The sequence below is a fragment of the Mixophyes fleayi genome, chromosome 3, assembly GCF_038048845.1.
Source record: "Mixophyes fleayi isolate aMixFle1 chromosome 3, aMixFle1.hap1, whole genome shotgun sequence".
NCBI lineage: Eukaryota > Metazoa > Chordata > Amphibia > Anura > Limnodynastidae > Mixophyes > Mixophyes fleayi.
Window position 1 is genome coordinate 538,428 of NC_134404.1, and position 19,048 is coordinate 557,475.

Consider the following 19,048-nt stretch of genomic DNA (forward strand, 5'->3'; position numbering starts at 1 on the left):
TACCTGTAATATCTGAGCAGAGACTTCTCACCTGTCACTCTACCTGTAATATCTGAGCAGAGACCTCTCACCTGTCACTGTACCTGTAATATCTGAGCAGAGACCTCTCACCTGTCACCTGTACTATTTGAGCAGAGACCTCTCACCTGTTATTGTACCTGTAATATCTGAGCATTGACCTCTCACTGTACCTGTAATATCTGAGCAGAGACCTCTCACCTGTCACTGTACCTGTAATATCTGAGCAGAGACCTCTCACCTGTCACTGTAATATCTGAGCAGGGACCTCTCACCTGACACTGTACCTGTAATATCTGAGCAGAGACCTCTCATCTGTCACTGTAATATCTGAGCAGAGACCTCTCACCTGACACTGTACCTGTAATATCTGAGCAGAGACCTCTCACCTGTCACTGTACCTGTAATATCTGAGCAGAGACCTCTCACCTGTCACTGTCACTGTAATATCTGAGCAGGGACATCTCACCTGTCACTGTACCTGTAATATCTGAGCAGGGACCTCTCACCTGACACTGTACCTGTAATATCTGAGCAGAGACCTCTCACCTGTCACTGTACCTGTAATATCTGAGCAGGGACCTCTCACCTGTCACTGTACCTGTAATATCTGAGCAGAGACCTCTCACCTGTCACTGTACCTGTAATATCTGAGCAGAGACCTCTCATCTGTCACTGTAATATCTGAGCAGGGACCGCTCACCTGTCACTGTACCTGTAATATCTGAGCAGAGACCTCTCATCTGTCACTGTACCTGTAATATCTGAGCAGAGACCTCTCACCTGTCACTGTACCTGTAATATCTGAGCAGAGACCTCTCATCTGTCACTGTAATATCTGAGCAGGGACCTCTCACCTGACACTGTACCTGTAATATCTGAGCAGAGACCTCTCACCTGACACTGTACCTGTAATATCTGAGCAGGGACCTCTCACCTGTCACTGTACCTGTAATATCTGAGAAGAGACCTCTCACCTGTCACTGTACCTGTAATATCTGAGCAGAGACCTCTCACCTGTCACTGTACCTGTAATATCTGAGCAGAGACCTCTCATCTGTCACTGTAATATCTGAGCAGAGACCTCTCACCTGACACTGTACCTGTAATATCTGAGCAGAGACCTCTCACCTCTCACTGTACCTGTAATATCTGAGCAGAGACCTCTCACCTGTCACTGTCACTGTAATATCTGAGCAGGGACATCTCACCTGTCACTGTACCTGTAATATCTGAGCAGGGACCTCTCACCTGTCACTGTACCTGTAATATCTGAGAAGAGACCTCTCACCTGTCACTGTACCTGTAATATCTGAGCAGGGACCTCTCACCTGACACTGTACCTGTAATATCTGAGCAGGGACCTCTCACCTGTCACTGTAATATCTGAGCAGAAACATCTACCTGTCACTGTACCTGTAATATCTGAGCAGAGACCTGTCACTGTACCTGTTATATCTGAGCAGAGACCTGTCACCTGTACCTGTAATATCTGAGCAGAGACTTCTCACCTGTCACTCTACCTGTAATATCTGAGCAGAGACCTCTCACCTGTCACTGTACCTGTAATATCTGAGCAGAGACCTCTCACCTGTCACCTGTACTATTTGAGCAGAGACCTCTCACCTGTTATTGTACCTGTAATATCTGAGCAGGGACCTCTCACTGTACCTGTAATATCTGAGCAGAGACCTCTCACCTGTCACTGTAATATCTGAGCAGGGACCTCTCACCTGTCACTGTAATATCTGAGCAGGTCAACTGACACTGTACCTGTAATATCTGAGCAGAGACCTCTCATCTGTCACTGTAATATCTGAGCAGAGACCTCTCACCTGACACTGTACCTGTAATATCTGAGCAGAGACCTCTCACCTGTCACTGTAATATCTGAGCAGGGACATCTCACCTGTCACTGTAATATCTGAGCAGAGACCTCTCACCTGACACTGCACCTGTAATATCTGAGCAGAGACCTCTCACCTGTCACTGTACCTGTAATATCTGAGCAGAGACCTCTCATCTGTCACTGTAATATCTGAGCAGAGACCTCTCACCTGACACTGCACCTGTAATATCTGAGCAGAGACCTCTCACCTGTCACTGTACCTGTAATATCTGAGCAGAGACCTCTCACCTGTCACTGTCACTGTAATATCTGAGCAGGGACATCTCACCTGTCACTGTACCTGTAATATCTGAGCAGGGACCTCTCACCTGTCACTGTACCCGTAATATCTGAGCAGAGACCTCTCACCTGTCACTGTATCTGTAATATCTGAGCAGAGACCTCTCACCTGTCACTGTACCTGTAATATCTGAGCAGAGACCTCTCACCTGTCACTGTACCTGTAATATCTGAGCAGGGACCTCTACTCTCACCTGTCACTGTACCTTGTAATATCTGAGCAGAGACCTCTCACCTGTCACTGTACCTGTAATATCTGAGCAGGGACCTCTCACCTGTCACTGTACCTGTAATATCTGAGCAGGGACCTCTCACCTGTCACTGTACCTGTAATATCTGAGCAGAGACCTCTCACCTGTCACTGTACCTGTAATATCTGAGCAGAGACCTCTCACCTGACACTGTACCTGTAATATCTGAGCAGGGACCTCTCACCTGTCACTGTACCTGTAATATCTGAGCAGAGACCTCTCACCTGTCACTGTACCTGTAATATCTGAGCAGAGACCTCTCACCTGTCACTGTACCTGTAATATCTGAGCAGGGACCTCTCACCTGTCACTGTACCTGTAATATCTGAGCAGAGACCTCTCACCTGTCACTGTACCTGTAATATCTGAGCAGGGACCTCTCACCTGTCACTGTACCTGTAATATCTGAGCAGGGACCTCTCACCTGTCACTGTACCTGTAATATCTGAGCAGAGACCTCTCACCTGTCACTGTACCTGTAATATCTGAGCAGAGACCTCTCACCTGACACTGTACCTGTAATATCTGAGCAGGGACCTCTCACCTGTAACTGTACCTGTAATATCTGAGCAGGGACCTCTCACCTGACACTGTACCTGTAATATCTGAGCAGGGACCTCTCACCTGTCACTGTACGTGTAATATCTGAGCAGAGACCTCTCATCTGTCACTGTACCTGTAATATCTGAGCAGAGACCTCTCACCTGACACTGTACCTGTAATATCTGAGCAGGGACCTCTCACCTGTCACTGTACCTGTAATATCTGAGAAGAGACCTCTCACCTGTCACTGTACCTGTAATATCTGAGCAGAGACCTCTCACCTGTCACTGTACCTGTAATATCTGAGCAGAGACCTCTCATCTGTCACTGTAATATCTGAGCAGAGACCTCTCACCTGACACTGTACCTGTAATATCTGAGCAGAGACCTCTCACCTGTCACTGTACCTGTAATATCTGAGCAGAGACCTCTCACCTGTCACTGTCACTGTAATATCTGAGCAGGGACATCTCACCTGTCACTGTACCTGTAATATCTGAGCAGGGACCTCTCACCTGACACTGTACCTGTAATATCTGAGCAGGGACCTCTCACCTGTCACTGTACCTGTAATATCTGAGCAGAGACCTCTCACCTGTCACTGTAATATCTGAGCAGGGACCTCTCACCTGTCACTGTACCTGTAATATCTGAGCAGAGACCTCTCACCTGTCACTGTACCTGTAATATCTGAGCAGAGACCTCTCACCTGACACTGTACCTGTAATATCTGAGCAGAGACCTCTCACCTGTCACTGTACCTGTAATATCTGAGCAGAGACCTCTCACCTGTCACTGTACCTGTAATGTCTGAGCAGAGACCTCTCACCTGTCACTGTACCTATAATATCTGAGCAGAGACCTCTCACCTGTACCTGTAATATCTGAGCAGGGACCTCTCACCTGACACTGTACCTGTAATATCTGAGCAGGGACCTCTCACCTGTCACTGTACCTGTAATATCTGAGCAGAGACCTCTCATCTGTCACTGTACCTGTAATATCTGAGCAGAGACCTCTCACCTGTCACTGTACCTGTAATGTCTGAGCAGGGACCTCTCACCTGTCACTGTACCTGTAATATCTGAGCAGAGACCTCTCACTTGACACTGTACCTGTAATGTCTGAGCAGGGACCTCTCACCTGTCACTGTACCTGTAATATCTGAGCAGAGACCTCTCACCTGTCATTGTACCTGTAATATCTGAGCAGAGACCTCTCACCTGTCACCTCTACCTGTAATATCTGAGCAGGGACCACTCACCTGTCACTGTATCTGTAATATCTGAGCAGAGACCTCTCACCTGTCACTGTAATATCTGAGCAGGGACCTCTCACCTGTCACTGTAATATCTGAGCAGGGACCTCTCACCTGTCACTGTACCTGTAATATCTGAGCAGGGACCTCTCACCTGTCACTGTACCTGTAATATCTGAGCAGAGACCTCTCACCTGTCACTGTACCTGTAATATCTGAGCAGGGACCTCTCACCTGTCACTGTACCTGTAATATCTGAGCAGGGACCTCTCACCTGTCACTGTACCTGTAATATCTGAGCAGAGACCTCTCACCTGTCACTGTACCTGTAATATCTGAGCAGAGACCTCTCACCTGACACTGTACCTGTAATATCTGAGCAGGGACCTCTCACCTGTAACTGTACCTGTAATATCTGAGCAGGGACCTCTCACCTGACACTGTACCTGTAATATCTGAGCAGGGACCTCTCACCTGTCACTGTACCTGTAATATCTGAGCAGAGACCTCTCATCTGTCACTGTACCTGTAATATCTGAGCAGAGACCTCTGACCTGACACTGTACCTGTAATATCTGAGCAGGGACCTCTCACCTGTCACTGTACCTGTAATATCTGAGAAGAGACCTCTCAAATGTCACTGTACCTGTAATATCTGAGCAGAGACCTCTCACCTGTCACTGTACCTGTAATATCTGAGCAGAGACCTCTCATCTGTCACTGTAATATCTGAGCAGAGACCTCTCACCTGACACTGTACCTGTAATATCTGAGCAGAGACCTCTCACCTGTCACTGTACCTGTAATATCTGAGCAGAGACCTCTCACCTGTCACTGTCACTGTAATATCTGAGCAGGGACATCTCACCTGTCACTGTACCTGTAATATCTGAGCAGGGACCTCTCACCTGACACTGTACCTGTAATATCTGAGCAGGGACCTCTCACCTGTCACTGTACCTGTAATATCTGAGCAGAGACCTCTCACTGTACCTGTAATGTCTGAGCAGGGACCTCTCACCTGTCACTGTACCTATAATATCTGAGCAGAGACCTCTCACCTGTACCTGTAATATCTGAGCAGGGACCTCTCACCTGACACTGTACCTGTAATATCTGAGCAGGGACCTCTCACCTGTCACTGTACCTGTAATATCTGAGCAGAGACCTCTCATCTGTCACTGTACCTGTAATATCTGAGCAGAGACCTCTCACCTGTCACTGTACCTGTAATGTCTGAGCAGGGACCTCTCACCTGTCACTGTACCTGTAATATCTGAGCAGAGACCTCTCACTTGACACTGTACCTGTAATGTCTGAGCAGGGACCTCTCACCTGTCACTGTACCTGTAATATCTGAGCAGAGACCTCTCACCTGTCATTGTACCTGTAATATCTGAGCAGAGACCTCTCACCTGTCACCTCTACCTGTAATATCTGAGCAGGGACCACTCACCTGTCACTGTATCTGTAATATCTGAGCAGAGACCTCTCACCTGTCACTGTAATATCTGAGCAGGGACCTCTCACCTGTCACTGTAATATCTGAGCAGGGACCTCTCACCTGTCACTGTACCTGTAATATCTGAGCAGGGACCTCTCACCCGTCACTGTATCTGTAATATCTGAGCAGAGACCTCTCACCTGTCACTGTACCTGTAATATCTGAGCAGGGACCTCTCACCTGTCACTGTACCTGTAATATCTGAGCAGAGACCTCTCACCTGTCACTGTACATGTAATATCTGAGCAGAGAACTCTCACCTGTCACTGTACCTGTAATATCTGAGCAGGGACCTCTCACCTGTCATTGTACCTGTAATATCTGAGCAGAGACCTCTCACCTGTCACTGTACCTGTAATATCTGAGCAGAGACCTCTTACCTGTCATTGTACCTGTAATATCTGAGCAGAGACCTCTCACCTGTCACCTCTACCTGTAATATCTGAGCAGGGACCACTCATCTGTCACTGTATCTGTAATATCTGAGCAGAGACCTCTCACCTGACACTGTAATATCTGAGCAGGGACCTCTCACCTGTCACTGTAATATCTGAGCAGAGACCTCTCACCTGTCACTGTACCTGTAATATCTGAGCAGGGACCTCTCACCTGTCACTGTACCTGTAATATCTGAGCAGAGACCTCTCACCTGTCACTGTAATATCTGAGCAGAGACCTCTCACCTGTCACTGTACCTGTAATATCTGAGCAGAGACCTCTCACCTGTCACTGTAATATATGAGAAGGGACCTCTCACCTGTCACTGTAATATCTGAGCAGGGACCTCTCACCTGTCACTGTACCTGTAATATCTGAGCAGAGACCTCTCACCTGTCACTGTAATATCTGAGCAGGGACCTCTCACCTGTCACTGTACCTGTAATATCTGAGCAGAGACCTCTCACCTGTCACTGTAATATCTGAGCAGAGACCTCTCACCTGTCACTGTACCTGTAATATCTGAGCAGAGACCTCTCACCTGTCACTGTACCTGTAATATCTGAGCAGAGACCTCTCACCTGTCACTGTACCTGTAATATCTGAGCAGAGACCTCTCACCTGTCACTGTACCTGTAATGTCTGAGCAGGGACCTCTCACCTGTCACTGTACCTGTAATATCTGAGCAGAGACCTCTCACTTGACACTGTACCTGTAATGTCTGAGCAGGGACCTCTCACCTGTCACTGTACCTGTAATATCTGAGCAGAGACCTCTCACCTGTCATTGTACCTGTAATATCTGAGCAGAGACCTCTCACCTGTCACCTCTACCTGTAATATCTGAGCAGGGACCACTCACCTGTCACTGTATCTGTAATATCTGAGCAGAGACCTCTCACCTGTCACTGTAATATCTGAGCAGGGACCTCTCACCTGTCACTGTAATATCTGAGCAGGGACCTCTCACCTGTCACTGTACCTGTAATATCTGAGCAGGGACCTCTCACCTGTCACTGTACCTGTAATATCTGAGCAGAGACCTCTCACCTGTCACTGTACCTGTAATATCTGAGCAGGGACCTCTCACCTGTCACTGTACCTGTAATATCTGAGCAGGGACCTCTCACCTGTCACTGTACCTGTAATATCTGAGCAGAGACCTCTCACCTGTCACTGTACCTGTAATATCTGAGCAGAGACCTCTCACCTGACACTGTACCTGTAATATCTGAGCAGGGACCTCTCACCTGTAACTGTACCTGTAATATCTGAGCAGGGACCTCTCACCTGACACTGTACCTGTAATATCTGAGCAGGGACCTCTCACCTGTCACTGTACCTGTAATATCTGAGCAGAGACCTCTCATCTGTCACTGTACCTGTAATATCTGAGCAGAGACCTCTGACCTGACACTGTACCTGTAATATCTGAGCAGGGACCTCTCACCTGTCACTGTACCTGTAATATCTGAGAAGAGACCTCTCAAATGTCACTGTACCTGTAATATCTGAGCAGAGACCTCTCACCTGTCACTGTACCTGTAATATCTGAGCAGAGACCTCTCATCTGTCACTGTAATATCTGAGCAGAGACCTCTCACCTGACACTGTACCTGTAATATCTGAGCAGAGACCTCTCACCTGTCACTGTACCTGTAATATCTGAGCAGAGACCTCTCACCTGTCACTGTCACTGTAATATCTGAGCAGGGACATCTCACCTGTCACTGTACCTGTAATATCTGAGCAGGGACCTCTCACCTGACACTGTACCTGTAATATCTGAGCAGGGACCTCTCACCTGTCACTGTACCTGTAATATCTGAGCAGAGACCTCTCACTGTACCTGTAATGTCTGAGCAGGGACCTCTCACCTGTCACTGTACCTATAATATCTGAGCAGAGACCTCTCACCTGTACCTGTAATATCTGAGCAGGGACCTCTCACCTGACACTGTACCTGTAATATCTGAGCAGGGACCTCTCACCTGTCACTGTACCTGTAATATCTGAGCAGAGACCTCTCATCTGTCACTGTACCTGTAATATCTGAGCAGAGACCTCTCACCTGTCACTGTACCTGTAATGTCTGAGCAGGGACCTCTCACCTGTCACTGTACCTGTAATATCTGAGCAGAGACCTCTCACTTGACACTGTACCTGTAATGTCTGAGCAGGGACCTCTCACCTGTCACTGTACCTGTAATATCTGAGCAGAGACCTCTCACCTGTCATTGTACCTGTAATATCTGAGCAGAGACCTCTCACCTGTCACCTCTACCTGTAATATCTGAGCAGGGACCACTCACCTGTCACTGTATCTGTAATATCTGAGCAGAGACCTCTCACCTGTCACTGTAATATCTGAGCAGGGACCTCTCACCTGTCACTGTAATATCTGAGCAGGGACCTCTCACCTGTCACTGTACCTGTAATATCTGAGCAGGGACCTCTCACCCGTCACTGTATCTGTAATATCTGAGCAGAGACCTCTCACCTGTCACTGTACCTGTAATATCTGAGCAGGGACCTCTCACCTGTCACTGTACCTGTAATATCTGAGCAGAGACCTCTCACCTGTCACTGTACATGTAATATCTGAGCAGAGAACTCTCACCTGTCACTGTACCTGTAATATCTGAGCAGGGACCTCTCACCTGTCATTGTACCTGTAATATCTGAGCAGAGACCTCTCACCTGTCACTGTACCTGTAATATCTGAGCAGAGACCTCTTACCTGTCATTGTACCTGTAATATCTGAGCAGAGACCTCTCACCTGTCACCTCTACCTGTAATATCTGAGCAGGGACCACTCATCTGTCACTGTATCTGTAATATCTGAGCAGAGACCTCTCACCTGACACTGTAATATCTGAGCAGGGACCTCTCACCTGTCACTGTAATATCTGAGCAGAGACCTCTCACCTGTCACTGTACCTGTAATATCTGAGCAGGGACCTCTCACCTGTCACTGTACCTGTAATATCTGAGCAGAGACCTCTCACCTGTCACTGTAATATCTGAGCAGAGACCTCTCACCTGTCACTGTACCTGTAATATCTGAGCAGAGACCTCTCACCTGTCACTGTAATATATGAGAAGGGACCTCTCACCTGTCACTGTAATATCTGAGCAGGGACCTCTCACCTGTCACTGTACCTGTAATATCTGAGCAGAGACCTCTCACCTGTCACTGTAATATCTGAGCAGGGACCTCTCACCTGTCACTGTACCTGTAATATCTGAGCAGAGACCTCTCACCTGTCACTGTAATATCTGAGCAGAGACCTCTCACCTGTCACTGTACCTGTAATATCTGAGCAGAGACCTCTCACCTGTCACTGTACCTGTAATATCTGAGCAGAGACCTCTCACCTGTCACTGTACCTGTAATATCTGAGCAGAGACCTCTCACCTGTCACTGTACCTGTAATATCTGAGCAGGGACCTCTCACCTGTCACTGTACCTGTAATATCTGAGCAGGGACCTCTCACCTGTCACTGTACCTGTAATATCTGAGCAGAGACCTCTCATCTGTCACTGTACCTGTAATATCTGAGCAGGGACCTCTCACCTGTCATTGTACCTGTAATATCTGAGCAGGGACCTCTCACCTGTCACTGTACCTGTAATATCTGAGCAGGGACCTCTCACCTGTCACTGTAATATCTGAGCAGAGACCTCTCACCTGTCACTGTAATATCTGAGCAGGGACCTCTCACCTGTCACTGTAATATCTGAGCAGAGACCTCTCACCTGTCACTGTAATATCTGAGCAGGGACCTCTCACCTGTCACTGTACCTGTAATATCTGAGCAGAGACCTCTCACCTGTCACTGTAATATCTGAGCAGGGACCTCTCACCTGTCACTGTACCTGTAATATCTGAGCAGGGACCTCTCACCTGTCACTGTAATATCTGAGCAGGGACCTCTCACCTGTCACTGTAATATCTGAGCAGGGACCTCTTACCTGTCACTGTACCTGTAATATCTGAGCAGGGACCTCTCACCTGTCACTGTACCTGTAATATATGAGCAGAGACCTCTCACCTGTCACTGTACCTGTAATATCTGAGCAGAGACCTCTCACTTGTCACTGTACCTGTAATATCTGAGCAGAGACCTCTCACCTGTCACTGTACCTGTAATATCTGAGCAGGGACCTCTCACCTGTCACTGTACCTGTAATATCTGAGCAGGGACCTCTCACCTGTCACTGTACCTGTAATATCTGAGCAGAGACCTCTCACCTGTCACTGTACCTGTAATATCTGAGCAGAGACCTCTCACCTGTCACTGTACCTGTAATATCTGAGCAGGGACCTCTCACCTGTCACTGTACCTGTAATATCTGAGCAGGGACCTCTCACCTGTCACTGTACCTGTAATATCTGAGCAGGGACCTCTCACCTGTCACTGTAATATCTGAGCAGAGACATCTCACCTGTCACTGTACCTGTAATATCTGAGCAGAGACCTCTCACCTGTCACTGTAATATCTGAGCAGAGACCTCTCACCTGTCACTGTACCTGTAATATCTGAGCAGAGACCTCTCACCTGTCACTGTACCTGTAATATCTGAGCAGAGACCTCTCATCTGTCACTGTACCTGTAATATCTGAGCAGAGACCTCTCACCTGTCACTGTACATGTAATATCTGAGCAGAGACCTCTCACCTGTCACTGTACCTGTAATATCTGAGCACAGACCTCTCACTGTACCTGTAATATCTGAGCACAGACCTCTCACCTGTCCCTGTAATATCTGAGCAGGGATCTCTCACTGTACCTGTAATATCTGAGCAGAGACCTCTCATCTGTCACTGTACCTGTAATATCTGAGCAGAGACCTCTCACCTGTCACTGTACATGTAATATCTGAGCAGAGACCTCTCACCTGTCACTGTACCTGTAATATCTGAGCAGAGACCTCTCATCTGTCACTGTACCTGTAATATCTGAGCAGAGACCTCTCACCTGTCACTGTAATATCTGAGCACAGACCTCTCACTGTACCTGTAATATCTGAGCACAGACCTCTCACCTGTCCCTGTAATATCTGAGCAGAGACCTCTCACCTGTCACTGTAATATCTGAGCAGGGACCTCTCACCTGTCACTGTACCTGTAATATCTGAGCAGGGACCTCTCACCTGTCACTGTACCTGTAATATCTGAGCAGAGACCTCTCATCTGTCACTGTACCTGTAATATCTGAGCAGAGACCTCTCACCTGTCACTGTACCTGTAATGTCTGAGCAGGGACCTCTCACCTGTCACTGTACCTGTAATATCTGAGCAGAGACCTCTCACTTGACACTGTACCTGTAATGTCTGAGCAGGGACCTCTCACCTGTCACTGTACCTGTAATATCTGAGCAGAGACCTCTCACCTGTCATTGTACCTGTAATATCTGAGCAGGGACCTCTCACCTGTCCCTGTAATATCTGAGCAGGGACCTCTCACCTGTCCCTGTAATATCTGAGCAGGGATCTCTCACTGTACCTGTAATATCTGAGCAGAGACCTCTCACCTGTCACTGTACCTGTAATATCTGAGCAGAGACCTCTCACCTGTCACTGTACCTGTAATATCTGAGCAGAGACCTCTCACCTGTCACTGTACCTGTAATATCTGAGCAGAGACCTCTCACCTGTCACTGTACCTGTAATATCTGAGCAGAGACATCTCACCTGTCACTGTACCTGTAATATCTGAGCAGAGACCTCTCACCTGTCACTGTACCTGTAATATCTGAGCAGAGACATCTCACCTGTCACTGTACCTGTAATATCTGAGCAGAGACCTCTCACCTGTCACTGTAATATCTGAGCAGAGACCTCTCACCTGTCACTGTACCTGTAATATCTGAGCAGAGACCTCTCACCTGTCACTGTACCTGTAATATCTGAGCAGAGACCTCTCATCTGTCACTGTACCTGTAATATCTGAGCAGAGACCTCTCACCTGTCACTGTACCTGTAATGTCTGAGCAGGGACCTCTCACCTGTCACTGTACCTGTAATATCTGAGCAGAGACCTCTCACTTGACACTGTACCTGTAATGTCTGAGCAGGGACCTCTCACCTGTCACTGTACCTGTAATATCTGAGCAGAGACCTCTCACCTGTCATTGTACCTGTAATATCTGAGCAGGGACCTCTCACCTGTCCCTGTAATATCTGAGCAGGGACCTCTCACCTGTCCCTGTAATATCTGAGCAGGGATCTCTCACTGTACCTGTAATATCTGAGCAGAGACCTCTCACCTGTCACTGTACCTGTAATATCTGAGCAGAGACCTCTCACCTGTCACTGTACCTGTAATATCTGAGCAGAGACCTCTCACCTGTCACTGTACCTGTAATATCTGAGCAGAGACCTCTCACCTGTCACTGTACCTGTAATATCTGAGCAGAGACATCTCACCTGTCACTGTACCTGTAATATCTGAGCAGAGACCTCTCACCTGTCACTGTACCTGTAATATCTGAGCAGAGACATCTCACCTGTCACTGTACCTGTAATATCTGAGCAGAGACCTCTCACCTGTCACTGTAATATCTGAGCAGAGACCTCTCACCTGTCACTGTACCTGTAATATCTGAGCAGAGACCTCTCACCTGTCACTGTACCTGTAATATCTGAGCAGAGACCTCTCATCTGTCACTGTACCTGTAATATCTGAGCAGAGACCTCTCACCTGTCACTGTACATGTAATATCTGAGCAGAGACCTCTCACCTGTCACTGTACCTGTAATATCTGAGCACAGACCTCTCACTGTACCTGTAATATCTGAGCACAGACCTCTCACCTGTCCCTGTAATATCTGAGCAGGGATCTCTCACTGTACCTGTAATATCTGAGCAGAGACCTCTCATCTGTCACTGTACCTGTAATATCTGAGCAGAGACCTCTCACCTGTCACTGTACATGTAATATCTGAGCAGAGACCTCTCACCTGTCACTGTACCTGTAATATCTGAGCACAGACCTCTCACTGTACCTGTAATATCTGAGCAGAGACCTCTCACCTGTCACTGTAATATCTGAGCAGGGACCTCTCACCTGTCACTGTACCTGTAATATCTGAGCAGGGACCTCTCACCTGTCACTGTACCTGTAATATCTGAGCAGAGACCTCTCATCTGTCACTGTACCTGTAATATCTGAGCAGAGACCTCTCACCTGTCACTGTACCTGTAATGTCTGAGCAGGGACCTCTCACCTGTCACTGTACCTGTAATATCTGAGCAGAGACCTCTCACCTGTCACTGTACCTGTAATATCTGAGCAGAGACCTGTCACCTGTACCTGTAATATCTGAGCAGAGACCTCTCATCTGTCACTGTACCTGTAATATCTGAGCAGAGACCTCTCACCTGTCACTGTAATATATGAGCAGAGACCTCTCACCTGTCACTGTACCTGTAATATCTGAGCAGAGACCTCTCACCTGTCACTGTACATGTAATATCTGAGCAGAGACCTCTCACCTGTCACTGTACCTGTAATATCTGAGCACAGACCTCTCACTGTACCTGTAATATCTGAGCACAGACCTCTCACCTGTCCCTGTAATATCTGAGCAGGGATCTCTCACTGTACCTGTAATATCTGAGCAGAGACCTCTCATCTGTCACTGTACCTGTAATATCTGAGCAGAGACCTCTCACCTGTCACTGTACATGTAATATCTGAGCAGAGACCTCTCACCTGTCACTGTACCTGTAATATCTGAGCACAGACCTCTCACTGTACCTGTAATATCTGAGCACAGACCTCTCACCTGTCACTGTACCTGTAATGTCTGAGCAGGGACCTCTCATCTGTCACTGTACCTGTAATGTCTGAGCAGGGACCTCTCACCTGTCACTGTACCTGTAATATCTGAGCAGAGACCTCTCATCTGTCACTGTACCTGTAATGTCTGAGCAGGGACCTCTCACCTGTCACTGTACCTGTAATATCTGAGCAGAGACCTCTCACCTGTCATTGTACCTGTAATATCTGAGCAGAGACCTCTCACCTGTCACTGTAATATCTGAGCAGAGACCTCTCACTTGTCACTGTACCTGTAATATCTGAGCAGGGACCTCTCACCTGTCCCTGTAATATCTGAGCAGGGACCTCTCACCTGTCCCTGTAATATCTGAGCAGGGATCTCTCACCTGTCACTGTACCTGTAATATCTGAGCAGAGACCTCTCACCTGTCACTGTACCTGTAATATCTGAGCACAGACCTCTCACCTGTACCTGTAATATCTGAGCAGGGATCTCTCACTGTACCTGTAATATCTGAGCAGAGACCTCTGTTATATGACACACAGTAAGGTAGTATTGTCTATGTGTGGCCAATAGTTTAGCATTAGAGTGTAACTTGCCTTGTGTCAGAATCCTCTTCTGGATATTTATCCACTACACTGATGATATCCAGACAGACCAGTCCTATACATAGGATCCTCTTCTCTCCCATTCCAGTCTGTAGTACAGAGAAGCGTTATTATCTAACCTGTGAGAAAAACACAGAGGGAATGTGAACCTTGGTCTGCAACACTGCAGGCTGAGCAAAGGCTAAAACATCAATCACCCTGCACCCTCATGCGCTGGGTCCTAGTGCCTGCACCCTCATGCGCTGGGTCCTAGTGCCTGCACCCTCATGAGCTGGGTCCTAGTGCCTGCGTCCACATGCGCTAGGTCCTGGTGCCTGCTGCCACATGCGGTGGGTCCTAGTGCCTGCGGCCACATGCGCTGGGTCCTAGTAGCTGCACCCTCATGAGCTGGGTCCTAGTGCCTGCGTCCACATGCGCTAGGTCCTGGTGCCTGCTGCCACATGCGGTGGGTCCTAGTGCCTGCGGCCACATGCGCTGGGTCCTAGTGCCTGCGGGCACTTGCGCTGGGTCCTAGTGCCTGCGCCCTCATGCGCTGGGTCCTAGTGCCTGCGGCCACATGCGCTGGGTCCTAGTGCCTGCAGTTACATGCGCTGGGTCCTAGTGCCTGCGGCCACTTGCGCTGGGTCCTAGTGCCTGCAGCCACGTGCGCTGGGTCCTACTGCCTGCGGCCACGTGCGCTGGGTCCTAGTGCCTGCGGCCACGTGCGCTGGGTCTTAGTGCCTGCACTTTCACTGTACCAAGCAGTCTCTCCTCTCTGTGTACCCTCCTGCGTGTCTCTCTGTCTCCTGCAGTCTAGTCTCTTAGTCTCTCTATCCTCCTGCAGTCTCTCTCTCTCTACCCTCCTGCAGTCTCTCTCTATCCTCCTGCAGTCTCTCTCTCTCCCCTCCTGCAGTCTCTCTCTCTCCCCTCCCGCAGTCTCAGTCTCTCTCCCCCCTCCTGCAGTCTCTCTCTCCCCTCCTGCAGTCTCTCTCTATCCTTCCGCAGTCTCTCTCTCACTCCTTCCGCAGTCTCTCTCTTTCCCCTCCTGCAGTCTCTCTCTCTCTCTTCCCTCCCACAGTCTCAATCTCTCTTTCCCCTCCTGCAGTCTCTCTCTCATCTCTCCCCCTCCTGCAGTCTCTCTCTCCCCTCCTGCAGTCTCTCTCTCCCCTCCTGCAGTCTCTCTCTCTCCCCTCCCGAAGTCTCTCTCTCCCCTCCCGCAGTCTCCCTCTCTCTCTCTCCTCCTGCACTCTCTCTAACTCTCTGCCCTCCCGCAGTCTCAATCTCTCTCTTCCCTCCCGCAGTCTCTCTCTCTCTCTCTCTCCCCTCCCGCAGTCTCAATCTCTCTCCCCTCCTGCAGTCTCTCTCTATCCTCCTGCAGTCTCTCTCTCTCTCTCCCCTCCTGCAGTCTCTCTCTCCCCCCCTCCTGCAGTCTCTCTCTATCCTCCTGCAGTCTCTCTCCCCTCCTGCAGTCTCTCTCTATCCTCCCGCAGTCTCGCTCTCTCCCCTCCTGTAGTCTCTCTCTCCCCTCCTGCAGTCTCTCTCTCTCTCCCCTCCTGCAGTCTCTCTCTCTCCCCTCCCGCAGTCTCTCTCTCTCCCCTCCTGCAGTCTCTCTCTCTCTCCCCTCCCGCAGTCTATATCTCTCCCCTCCTGCAGTCAATCTCTCTTTCCCCTCCTGCAGTCTCTCTCTCTCTCTCCCCTCCCGCAGTCTCAATCTCTCTCTCCCCTCCTGCAGTCTCTCTCTCCCCTCCCAGTCTCACTCTCTCTCCCCTCCTGCAGTCTCTCTCTCTCCTCCTGCAGTCTCTCTCTCTCCCCTCCTGCAGTCTCTCTCTCTCTCCTCCTGCAGTCTCTCTCTCTCCCCTACTGCAGTCTCTCTTTATCCTTCCGCAGTCTCTCTCTCACTCCTCCCGCAGTCCCTATCTCTCCCCTCCTGCAGTCTCTCTCTCCGCTCCTGCAGTCTCTCTCTCTCTCCTCCTGCAGACTCTCTCTCTCCCCTCCCGCAGTCTCAGTCTCTCTCTCTCCTCCTGCCGCCTCTCTCTCTCTCTCTCCCCTCCTGCAATCTCTCTCTCCCCTTCTGCAGTCTCTCTCTCTCCCGCAGTCTCAATCTCTCTCTCCCCTCCTGCAGTCTCAGTCTCTCTCTCTCTCCTCCTGCCGTCTCTCTCCCTCTCTCCCCTCCTGCAGTCTCTCTCTCTCCCCTCCTGCAGTCTCTCTCTCTCTCCCCTCCCGCAGTCTCTCTCTTTCCCCTCCTGCAGTCTCTCTCTCTCCTCCCGCAGTCTCTCTCTTTCCCCTCCTGCAGTCTCTCTCTTTCCCCTCCTGCAGTCTCTCTCTCCCCTCCTGCAGTCTCTCTCTCTCTCCCCTCCTGCAGTCTCTCTCTTTCCCCTCCTGCAGTCTCTCTCTCCCCTCCTGCAGTCTCTCTCTCTCTCCCCTCCTGCAGTCTCTCTCTCTCTCCCCTCCTGCAGTCTCTCTCTCTCTCCCCTCCTGTAGTCCTTCTCTCTCCTCCCGCAGTCTCTCTCTTTCCCCTCCTGCAGTCTCTCACTATCCTCCCGCAGTCTCTCTCTTTTCCCTCTACTTCAGTCTCTCTCTACCCTCCCGCAGTCTCTCTCTCTCCCCTCCTGCAGTCTCTTTCTCCTCTGCCGCAGTCTCTCTCTCTATCCTCCCGCAGTCTCTCTCTCTATCCTCCTGCAGTCTCTCTCTTTCCCCTCCCGCAGTCTCTCTCTCCCCTCCCGCAGTCTCTCTCTCTTTCCCCTCCCGCAGTCTCTCTCTCTCCTCCCGCAGTCTCTCTCTCTCCCTCCGCAGTCTCTCTCCCTCCAGTCTCTCTCTCTCCCCTCCCGCAGTCTCTCTCTCTCCCCTCCCGCAGTCTCTCTCTCTTTCCCCTCCCGCAGTCTCTCTCTCTTTCCCCTCCCGCAGTCTCTCTCTCCCCTCCTGCATTCTCTCTCTCCCCTCCTGCATTCTCTCTCTCCCCTCCTGCAGTCTCTCTCTCCCCTCCTGCAGTCTCTCTCTCCCCTCCTGCAGTCTCTCTCCCCCCTCCTGCAGTCTCTCTTTCCTCCTGCAATCTCTCTCTCTCCCCTCCTGCAGTCTCTCTCTATCCTCCCGCAGTCTCTCTCCCCTCCTGCAGTCTCTCTCTATCCTCCCGCAGTCTCGCTCTCTCTCCCCTCCTGCAGTCTCTCTCTATCCTCCTGCAGTCTCTCTCTCTCTCCTCTTGCAGTCTCTCTTTTTTCCCTCCTGCAGTCTCTCTCTCTCCCCTCCCACAGTCTCTCTCTCTCCCCTCCCACAGTCTCAAATTATCTTTCCCCTCCTGCAGTCTCAATCTCTCTCTCCCCTCCTGCAGTCTCTCTCTCCCCTCCCACAGTCTCTCTCTCTCCCCTCCCGCATTCTCAGTCTCTCTCCCCCCTCCTGCAGTCTCTCTCTCTCCCCTCCTGCAGTCTCTCTCTCACTCCTTCAGCAGTCTCTCTCTTTCCCCTCCTGCAGTCTCTCTCTTTCTCTTCCCTCCCACAGTCTCAATCTCTCTTTCCCCTCCTGCAGTCTCTCTCTCTCTCCCCCCTCCTGCAGTCTCTCTCTCTCTCTCCCCTCCCGCAGTCTCTCTCTCTCCCCTCCCGAAGTCTCTCTCTCACCTCCCGAAGTCTCTCTCTCCTCCTGCAGTCTCTCTCTCTCCTCCTGCAGTCTCCCTCTCTCTCTCTCCTCCTGCAGTCTCTCTCTCTCTCTGCCCTCCCGCAGTCTCAATCTCTCTCTTCCCTCCCGCAGTCTCTCTCTCTCTCTCCCCTCCCGCAGTCTCAATCTCTCTCCCCTCCTGCAGTCTCTCTCTATCCTCCCACAGTCTCTCTCTCTCTCCCCTCCTGCAGTCTCTCTCTCCCCCCCTCCTGCAGTCTCTATCCTCCTGCAGTCTCTCTCTCTCCCCTCCTGCAGTCTCTCTATCCTCCCGCAGTCTCTCTCTCCCCTCCTGCAGTCTCTATCCTACCGCAGTCTCTCTCTCTCCTCTTGCAGTCTCTCTCTCTCCCCTCCCAGTCTCAATCTCTCTTTCCCCTCCTGCAGTCTCACTTTCTCTCCCCTCCCGCAGTCTTAATCTCTCTCTCCCCTCCTGCAGTTTCTCTCTCTCCCCTCCTGCAGTCTCTCTCTCCACTCCCAGTCTCTCTCCCTCTCCCCTCCTGCAGTCTCTCTCTCTCCCCTCCCGCAGTCTCTCTCTTACTCCTCCCACAGTCTCTCTCTTTCCCCTCCTGCAGTCTCTCTCTCTCTCTCCCCTCCCACAGTCTCAATCTCTCTTTCCCCTCCTGCAGTCTCTCTCTCTCTCCCCTCCTGCAGTCTCTCTCCCCTCCTGCAGTCTCTCTCTCTCTCCCCTCCCGCAGTCTCTCTCTCTCTCCCCTCCCGCAGTCTCTCTCTCTCTCCCCTCCCGCAGTCTCTCTCACCTCCCGCAGTCTCTCTCCCCTCCTACAGTCTCTCTCTCCCCTCCTGCAGTCTCCCTCTCTCTCTCTCCA

At 50.3% G+C, this 19,048-nt stretch overlaps 1 protein-coding gene across 4 annotated transcripts in view; it reads right to left on the reverse strand.

The window, feature by feature from the left end:
- KHK (ketohexokinase) overlaps positions 1–14,930 on the reverse strand; it is a 108,690-nt gene extending 93,760 nt beyond the window's left edge. The window contains exon 1 of one of the 4 annotated variants that reach the window (XM_075200459.1): positions 14,595–14,930. In XM_075200459.1, the coding sequence (XP_075056560.1) occupies positions 14,595–14,686 (92 nt within the window). In that variant the 5' untranslated portion in view covers positions 14,687–14,930. The remainder of the gene's footprint in view (positions 1–14,594) is intronic. The other 3 variants (XM_075200458.1, XM_075200457.1, XM_075200460.1) reach the window with 3 other exon arrangements.
- Between the last annotated feature and the right edge of the window lie 4,118 nt (positions 14,931–19,048).